Source organism: Nilaparvata lugens, chromosome 8 (genome assembly GCF_014356525.2).
Source record: "Nilaparvata lugens isolate BPH chromosome 8, ASM1435652v1, whole genome shotgun sequence".
Classification (NCBI taxonomy): domain Eukaryota; kingdom Metazoa; phylum Arthropoda; class Insecta; order Hemiptera; family Delphacidae; genus Nilaparvata; species Nilaparvata lugens.
The window spans coordinates 32947668-32958310 of NC_052511.1; the positions used below are offsets into that span (position 1 = coordinate 32947668).

General features: G+C 35.2%; 1 protein-coding gene across 1 annotated transcript; it reads left to right on the plus strand.

Annotated features, from left to right (window-relative positions):
• The first annotated feature begins 3328 nt into the window (after positions 1-3328).
• LOC111043798 (proline-rich protein 4) lies at positions 3329-9136 on the plus strand. Its single transcript, XM_022328848.2, has 2 exons — positions 3329-3484; positions 7678-9136. The coding sequence occupies exons 1-2, from the start codon at positions 3473-3475 to the stop codon at positions 8605-8607; spliced, it is 942 nt and encodes a 313-aa protein (XP_022184540.1). The 5' UTR covers positions 3329-3472; the 3' UTR covers positions 8608-9136.
• The last annotated feature ends 1507 nt before the right edge of the window (positions 9137-10643 follow it).

Here is a 10643-nt window from a genome sequence, read left to right on the forward strand (position 1 = left end):
GTGCTCCATACTAGCCAATAACTTCTTGAAAATTATTATCCCGAAGAAACAAGATGATCAAGAAGAAGTGTTGAAAAATATGCGCATAAAGAAAATGCTAAGCGATAAATAAGTTTTCAAACAGAGCACATCTGCAGAAGCCCACGATATTGCATTAAAGACCATATGAAGGGTCTCTGACCAAGCACAACTCACAATTTCCCCCTGAAGATATGATGTTAAAAGTCTCATTGCCTCTAACATAAATATCAACATAATATGGTACATTGTAAGTTTAAAACACAGAGAATAAGTCCATGATAGCACTACATATATGTTAACTGTATGTATATTTATTATAAAACACTCTGTGTTTTAAACTATAGGATTGATTGGATACATAATTTTCAAATGATGTATATGGTTTATCAAATAATGCTGTACTGAGATATGCTGTAATGTTGTACATACGAGTGGATTACGTTGAATTTCTCACATTGAATTATTAAAATGATCTAGTTTTATGAATTATTGATTCAAACCGGCACAAATGGAGTTCGTGCTCAGTTTTTTAATACTTATTGATTTTCTATTGAATGTTTCTTGACTTGTACGGATGCGCTTAATTCTCTTATAATTTCCAAGTACGTTAATAAATGATTACCTTGTGTGTAATAGCCTGGTAATATTTAAGATTGTCTTTTCTAGAACAAAAGAGCTTTTTGAAGCGTTTGGCTTGGTGATCGCGCTGCGCTGATAAGCTATCGTTCGATAAGACGCTCCATGCGTCTGCTACTCCCGTTGTCAGGGTGACCACTTTATAAGTCGAATTCCTCTAAATAGCATTCATGAGTTCAAATATCTCTTCCCGGTGTTTGGAACCCACCCAAAGCTGCAGCTGCTTATTCATCTCTCATCATAATTCTCTGGTCGTCTGTTGAAGGAAAGGATATTATTTTATATCCTTTCAGAGAGTCTACAATTATTTGTTGTAACACTGCTGATTGTAGTTAAAATACAATATTATACAATAGATATTGAAATCGCTTTTTATCCATTGTGATTAATAACTTTTTCATTGAGATAATATTCATATTTGCATCATAATTCTATTCATTGTGATTAATAATTTTTTATACCTCGTAAAATTCGTTGAATAATTAGCTATAATGTCATTTAATGTAAAATAGGGTATGAACCAGAATTTTAACTCTTCTGATCTAATCATAATCTGTCTCATTTCCCACAATATAATAATAATAATAATAATATCGAGTGACCTGGCTGGCTCAGGTCTGGTGTCAGAGTTTTCAGGTCGCAACTGATCAATTTCATTACCCACAAAAGGCGAGAGCTCGTGCATCAACAAAATAAGAGTAGCATACGTTATCCACTTATAATTTATCCTTATTCAAATCAAATCCATTTATTGCCAACGACAAGATAATATTCGTGATAATTCAAGCTTTCTTCATTATTTGTCAAGACATTAGATACACACAGGTATTGCGTTGCTCGCACATCAAAACCAAAACTATTATTGGAGTTTTATGTCCATATTATTCCACTGAGCTCTCCATTGAAAGATCCTCATGAAACTTTTATCGTACAGTTGAAAGATCTTTGATAGCCTGCTTTCTAGAGACCAGTAATTTATTTCCTTGTCACTGAATCAATAAAACTTCTTCTCAGATGGATGATTGCAGCAATCAATGCTTTTATCTGATAGAATATAGAGTTTCTGATTGGCCCATTAATAGAGATAGTGGAACATAAAGTTCATTCCAGGTTTGATGTATCTTCTTGCTATTTCAGTTCATGCCAGACGTTGTTTGAGTATAATAATACATTCATGCAGAAAAGCTCAGACATTGATTGATATTGCAAGAACAAGTATTCGATTTATTACAATGTAAATTTTTACAATCTCTTCGGGGATTAGGGTCACAAGTTTTTGTTGCGATTGATATTGCACTTGGTGTTGTGTCAACCTGTTGCATAATAGTTGGATTTTGCCAGCTGTTCTAACAATAAATTTAGTAAGAGCGTTAATTTGGTAAAAATTAATATACTTTTTCACATATTTTAGAACTTTTGATGTCATGAGCATAACAAAACAAATCAAACAAATCATTGGTGTTTAAGTTGGTTCAAATCGTACTCATTTTGGCATATCCAATTTTTCAAAACTTCAAACTCCTCCTTGTTTGAAGAATCGAATTTCTTGAAACTTGAACCAAACCCAACTATATTACCATAACACTGTATCATGTGATGAACGAATATGGATGGTGTATTATGGAGAGGAGCCAATTTTTTATCAACTCGTTTAATAAACTTTTCATCGAAAAAGCACATACGATCCTTCTCATTTTGAGAAATCTTTATTCTATACTCATCATAATATCGCAACTCAAAGTTCTTTGCTTCTTAGCAACTTATCGAATCACTCACAATTTCATATCCTCACTCAAAACTATCTTCAACTACGTACCTACTTGAACCTTTCTTCATCATTCCCATTCCTCACTTTTGCGGCCTTATCAAGATCATCTTCTTCCTCACAACATCACGACAACTTCATTCTCTCACTTAACTATGACTTAATCCTTAAAACGCAGCCGCCGAGTTAATTAATATTGTTGAGGATGGTGGTCCAACGGCTTGAACATCCTGCACAGCAAGAGATGTCTTTGCAAGACTGTTCGGATGTTAGCTCATCTGTCAGAGATGATGTCTTCTGCTATCGTGATAACCAACGAATGAATAACACACAGCCACCGTAATAGGTACCTATGACAAGTTTATTGCTAACGCATAAATCAAGCACAGAGGTATTGTACTGGAGTGAGTCTGTGGGTGCTATAACGTGCATGTCCATGTTATAGAGCCTTAGGATAGGTGTAGAATCGCATCAGAGACAGAGAGTGAGAGGAAGCATCTGGTTATGGTTGAAGAGACAAGAAGAGGAGGAGGATGGACATGTCCTTACCGGATAGCAGAAGAGGAAAAGTATGAGAGGTAGATACAGTAGTAAGAAGAAGAATAAGTTGCATCGGGCATGATCCAGTATTGTTCGAAACGGCGTTGTTACAGGAAAACTCGTAATTAGTCCGTTTTACTTTCACGCATGCTGCCCCGGCATTTTTTCTCAAATTCCATTACATAACTGAACCTTGTTCTGCGTGCATCATCTTCTTGCATCCATCCATCCTCTTTCTCTCCCCACCTATCCTTGTTTCTCCAGTTATCATTTAGTGCATTATTCATTCACTTTCATGCAATCCTGAGACATGGAGAAGGGGGATAAGCTGACCCAAAGTGTGGTGGTCGAAGAGATGGTGTGGTGGTGGTGGTGGTTGCGGTAAACTGAACTGGACATTCGTCAATGGGTGCAATATAAAACAAGATTTGTCCCATCTGGTAGTCAGTCTAGTCCCACTCAGGGCAGTGAACAGTGAGCAAATACATCTCTAGGACAACAACTAGCAGTATGAAGAGCAAGGTAAGCTACAACTTCAAATTTCGATTACAAATTGTTTTGAAAAATAATTTGCTTCGATCAGAAAAACTTTGAAAACTTTTCAACTGAGAGAATCAATTTCACATGATTTATTGTGACTATTTCTAAAATAATACTGTTTGGAAGATAATATTGTGTTTTCATAACAATGTCTGAGTAAAATTTCAACCCCTATGAATATTCAATTGCTGCTTTCACGGTAAAGGTTTTTAGAAATATTCTAAAAATTCATTGTATCTGCATATAAACTGGTCGATATTCATCTTTGAGATTAACTTCAAATCCATATTATTCATCTAGATAATCAAAATAATAGTGATATCATGATGAATACAAAAATGTTCAAATGTAATGTAATCTTACGCTTCAAACATTCGATTTCATCTTGAAATTATCAATTTGTATGATATATCTACTTCCTCAAAAAACAATGCCAATAAATTATTATTCTCTCATCAAATAGAATATGGTTGCTTCTGAATTAATATATGATGTTATATGAAATTGTTTCAATTAATTTTCTTTTCGAAATTAGAAATTTGAAATTCCTTTCAACTAAGACTGTTGTCTAATATTGTGCTTCCATTCTATTTAATGGAATAAAACAGTCTACGTATGACAGGCAATAGCATGACTAGCCTCATTAGGAACATGCAGTATCAAATTTCTATCAATATTCATAACCTAAAAATGGAGGAGTGGAATAGAAATCAAAGGATAATGTTGGGCCTCACCTTGTATGGGTATAAGTCATATAAGTGTAGAATTATTCAAAAATTATGTTGCAATTATAATTCTAAAGACATCATTTCTGTTGATGCCGGAATATTTATGTCCTGGAAAATACAAAACGAAAAACATGAGTTCCTCATTGCAAACAGAACATGAAATCCTCCATAAAGATGAATATTTCATCCAATTACATGCCTTAAACATCATTCTTAGTTGAAATACATCGTACTCGGAATGATTAGTTGTGAAATATTTCTCAAAACAAGTAGTTCACAAACCTTACTTCGCACTGTTTTTCTCATATTTGTGAAAATGGCTCTCACAAACATAATTTCAAATTAGAATGACAATTCCAAACAAGTGTGGGCTTGTAATAACCATTTTCGGTCCTTCCGAATAACTAAAAGTACACCAAATTCTTTCATGCGACATTCATCATTCATAATTTTGAAAATTCTCAAAAGATGTCAATGTATTCCCTCATAACTTACACTCATTCTATCCAAAGGTTTATTTTTGTATTGCATTGATATTCACAATTCCTTCGAAATATGTGATATTGTTTGCATAGTTTGTTGTTGAGTATTCAGTTTTTCGTATTTGATATTGGAAAAATTTACCTGCTCTTACAAAATTTGACACGAAAAATATATCTCCTGCGGAAAATTCATAAAAGTAGAAACTGTTATCATTCCCAATATATTATCATCGATCACAAGATTCAAGATATTCACTCAAATACATTTTATTGAATCGGTAAATAATACAATATCGTATAACACAAAAGTAATGACCATTTAAAGATTCATTGAATAAAACATGACAGGAGTGAGAGAAAACGATACAATTGATGTAGACTAGATGGGTCTAATCAGCTACATTACTATAGTGAAGTCCACGTTATAATGACAGTATTTGATCAACTTTGGTTTTGCTATCCTTGTCTATCATTCCACAAAGCCGGTGGTACTATCCCTTTCCAGGTCCACAACGATGCCAATTATGTTTTTGACAGTGTAGAAATATAATTAATTAATGCAGAGAATCGGCATCGCTATTCTTCTATCTTTATCTACTGTCATTATAACGTGGAACTCACTATAGCGTTTGTTTTATTTACTACATTATTAACTACAAGATTACGTATTTCTTCATATTTGTTTTTGCTAATATAGTGAGTATTTTAGAAAATAAAATATTTGGTTGGACGAATTCAGATTCTCATAAAAGAATATCTCATAATACCTGTTATTAGAATGTCACCAACTGCAGAACCGTTCTCATAATGTCAATAAACCCACAGCTTTCACTCTCCATAAAACTTGGTCAAGTTCACATGCTAAGTTATGTCAACTGCAACCAAAAGAGAGTGGTCAGTGGACTATTTTCATATTTTCACTTTATTACTTGATTTACTCGATCAACTTTTAATCACTTTTATTCAAAAAAGCAAACTCTTCTGTCACTGGAAACAAGCTCTGATTTAATCCCGACCGGTTTCAAAGCATAAGAAACAGCACAAACAGAAAACAAGTCAAAGGAATGGATGACAAAAAACGAAAAAGTTACACACTTGATACAGTATTACTTTCACTGACTGTCCAATAGCTCTGAATATTGAATTATGGCGCTATTTTCCTCCCCATTATCAGCCTCTAGAAAGATGTTTATAAGTTGATCGAAGTGCACATTCCAATTCTAAGCATTCACTTCAACACTTTTAATTAATTGGTCAGGTTTTCAAAATTACTTACGTCCTTAATATACACCATGCTCGGTTGAAGAGTAGTGGCTTGAGATGAGAGCTCAGTTAGTTAGGTACTTTACATGGAGAAATGTGCAAGCGAGTGTTGGAAGACAAAAAAAGTTGTTTCTGATCTCTTCTTGAATAATGTCGGTCATTATACCGACAGAGAATTTGCATACTGCAATTGAAGCACCTTAACTGATAAGAACTGCAGTAAATAGCCGTTATTCCACTGTGATATTATATTCAGACGACATTTTACAAATGCAAGACTATTTATTCCTGTAAATAAACTGATAAGCAGCTTTTGACAATTTGATTCAATAAATAAAACAATACTATTGTTGACTAGGAGCTTAAGAATAACTAGTAACTTTCTTTGTATTATTTCCAAAGAAATAACCATAATATATTGAATATATATAATATAATCAGTGGAAACATTCCGCTCACTTGAGTCTTTAGAGAAATGAGGAAATAACTTGGAACAGTTGGAACATTGTCAAGTTTATTATAATTGGGCCATTCATATGTATTAATGGGTCGATGACAGATCTGTATGTAGAGATCTACATTGTAATACATACCTTGTAAAGATGAATAATAAATATTGTAATGGTCGATAAAATTATAAATATAGAAAAATATATCACTATGGTCAAAGCTGAACAATTTGAATCTCTATTTTGCCAATTCTTAAATTTCACAAAAATCAATAAAATTATAATAATAAAATAATGGAGAGAAAATTATTTTCCCGTACAATGCTTCAATAGATTTGTAGATAAATGATAACCTCACTTGCGAAATCCTCTATCAACCATTCTTATATTTTCAAGAGTTTTTTCAACTATCAATGTAATAAATATCCAAAGATCTCATCTGCTTGAATCGATTGGTTTCGAGGCTCATTCATCATAATCTGTGAATGACGATTTCGTGTTCCTCTTGAAGCAGAAGTCACGAAGTTCATTGAAGTATGCATGAGAAACGAAGGAATCATCTCTATTTGTTTCCCGAAACGATGAAGAACTTTGGCTGGAGTTCAACTCAGAGTTCGCTATGCACAGCTGACAGATGTGATTGGCAAGAAAATAAGGTTGTCTTGATGCTCTGTCAGCTCTGCATCTGATTTTCTTACATCATCTATCTCTCTCACTCTATTTCTATTCATCAATTTCAGCTCTCATCAATTTCTCAAGAATATGAAAGCGTGGATTATTCTGGAGGCGAATCATATTGATTTTTTCAATGAATTTCAAATTGTTAACTATCTATACACTAATTGAACCCTCTAGTACCCGAAAGAAATAAGTGAATACTAATTTGGAATATTATGGTTGAACACGAATGGTATAAACAAGCCTCTCTGAGCTTATATGGTTTGAAATCTATAGAGACTGTGTTATGAGATTATACACTCTCTATAGTGTGAATCTGTTTATTGCAAGGGAAATACTCGTTATTCTGTGGTTATGTTCAGCGTATTATGCTCCCCCACTTTGAGCGGAATAAAGATTTCATTCAGATAGTGATTAGAAGATCAATTGAGAAATAATCAAGCAGAGTGTTCGGGCAGAGTATTGAGCTCATACGTATAATTCAATTATAATTTCCATTATTGACGGTATAACACATGATAATTCAAATCAACAAATAACAATGAATTAATTAGCTTGTATTGTGATTTCTGCAGTACTGCCTGGCCGTCTTCGTGGCGCTTCTGGCCCTCTCAGAAGCTGCTGAACAGAAAACTGAGAACGCCGATCAACCAGACAAGAAGCAGGAGAAGAGAGGACTGCATGGAAGCTTCGGTGGAGACTTTGGAGGTGGCGACATCGGAGGCCATTCTGGTGGCTACGACTTCGGTGGAAGCGACTTCTCTTCCTCATCCTTCGATGGAGGCCATTATGGAGGAGGCTTCGACCAACACCATGACGAACACCACGTCAAAACTGTGACTGTCACCAAACAGGTTCCTGTGCCTTACCCAGTCCATGTCGAGAAGAAAGTACCCTACCCAGTCAAGGTCCCCGTCGACAGGCCATACCCAGTCCATGTGCCCAAGCCCTACCCAGTCACTGTCGAGAAGCCAGTCCCTGTCCCCGTCAAGGTCCATGTCCCTCAACCATACCCAGTCACAGTTGAGAAGAAGATCCCATACCCAGTGAAGGTGCCCGTCGACAGGCCATACCCAGTCCATGTGCCAAAGCCTTACCCAGTCATTGTCGAGAAGAAGGTACCTTACACTGTCGAGAAACACATCCCCTACCCAGTCAAGGTTCCAGTCGACAAGCCCTACCCAGTCCCCTACACCGTAGAAAAGCCATACCCAGTCACTGTTGAGAAGAAGGTCCCTTACCCAGTGAAGGTGCCCGTTGACAGGCCTTACCCAGTCCCCGTTCCCAAGCCATACCCAGTGACTGTTGAGAAGCACGTCCCTTACACCGTTGAGAAGCCAGTGCCCTACCCAGTCAAGGTCCCAATCAAGGTCCCAGTTAAGGTGCCCTACCCAGTCGAAGTGAAGGTGCCAGTCCATGTGCCCATTCATGTCCCTGTTCACCATCACGACCATCATGACCATCATGAAAGCCATCATGGTTCATCCTACTCTTATCATCATTGATAAGCTGCCAAATGGAATGACGAACACAACAAATCAAAGCGTTACCAAAAAATAGTCTGAAGTCATGAGATCAAAACGTATTATTTTAATCACATTAATTTAGGATTGCATCAAGTATGTTAGGATTCCACATCAAAATACTCCTTCACAATTTGCTCAAAAATTTGAAAGAGAAGCATGATGTATCCTATGTTTGTTCAGTCTTGAGAAAATTCTCATGTTCAACTTTTATCAACATATTCACTAAAATTGCTTAAAATGTTTGGGCATTCCTCATTATCTTAACGCTCTATTAGAGCCCCAACTCCCCATGTGTGACTCATAGAACATCATTGATGACTTCCATTGTTTCACCCTGCTACCTCATTTATTTCATATTTCATTTTTCAATATCTCATATGATTTTTCATGATTTATAAACACGATATGTTCTCTGAGATGAATGTGTGATTTCGAAATGAATAGTGTGTAAAAATCGTATTTAATTAATAAATATTTTGTAATAAAAACTGAAGTTTTCCTTAAATTACCTCGATCTAATCTATCAATATCCTAGCATCTCACAAGATCTTAAAATGTCTATTGCATTTCCAAATTATGCAAAAAAAATTTTTTTGTTCAAAACCTGCATACATCGAACTGAAAATGAAGGAAGGAACACCAGTTCAACGGGATGAAAACCTTGAGATGAATAGCATCCTGAAGTAGTCTATACCATAATAATGAAATAAAAATCATAGGAGATGCATTCTTGAGATTTAATTAGTTTGATGATCTGAATAAATCATAAGAAAAATGTAAAAATTTTTTTTGGATTTAAAAAATTATTCCCATCTTTATCAAACAGCTAATAAATTAACTTATTCTATCTTACACAATTTTCTAATAGAATGAGGAACTTCAGAGAGCAATCTCTAGCAATTGTTGTAAAAAACCGTTGATGAGAGTCAAAATAATTAAATGAAGTAAATATTTCTCTATAAATCTCTCCATTAGAGCAAGCGGTTCGTCACATCTACTGTTCTATAGTCTACTTTTAGACGTTAATCTCTTCAGAGGCAGGAATCGACAATCTTCCAATTATGATCACCGCCTGATACAATATAGCAGTAACTACCGTACCACTTAACTATACCATATTAGCATGAGATACCTAATTCAATAAAGTAAATACTTCCCTATAATCTCTCCATCAGAACTTGCGCTTCGTCACATCTGCTGTAGGCTATATTATATACACCTATATTTCACATTCACAGCATAATCACTATTCCAGCTAAGTATTAGAACGAACACATTCTTTGGTATCCCATTTGTTTCATAATCGAGTCACTTCGCAAAAAGCGTATAACAACATACGCAAAATTTTTGTTAATTTCCAAAAGTAGCTCATATTCATATAATTTTCCATCTGTATCACGCTACTGGAACTATGGTCTTCTCATTGAACTAGTTTGGAAGAAGACTATTGAAATCGTTTGCAGGAGAGCGCTCCAAATTATCCAACTGCCCTCATTCCATTCCACTGTTTTTACTCTTATTTTCCTCCACATTACGACGACGTGCAATTATTATCTATTACACCGTCCGAATAATACCCACTTGAATGTAGTCCACTTGCAGTCTGTATTTGGTACACATGCATTGCAAAGAAATCGCCACATAACAACATATTATCCAGACGCCCCGATTCCATAATAACCGTTCTTATGTTATGCAATTATTGAGAGTAAGTACGAGATCAGTGGCGCATATTATTCAACTTAGAATAAGGAAGGAAGTAGGCTTTAGAATCGGATTGTATAAGTTGTAATGTAACAGGTAACAGACTACTGGAACATTCGGTGCTTATCGGAGAGTGACAGTCTACTTTTAGACTTTAATTACTTGAGGCAGGAATTGGAAGCGATCTTCCGATTATGATTACCGTACTGCCTGATACTATAAAGCAGTTACTACCGTATCACTTTACTATACCATATTAGCATGAGATACCTAATTCAATAAAGTAAATACTTCCCTATAATCTCTCCATC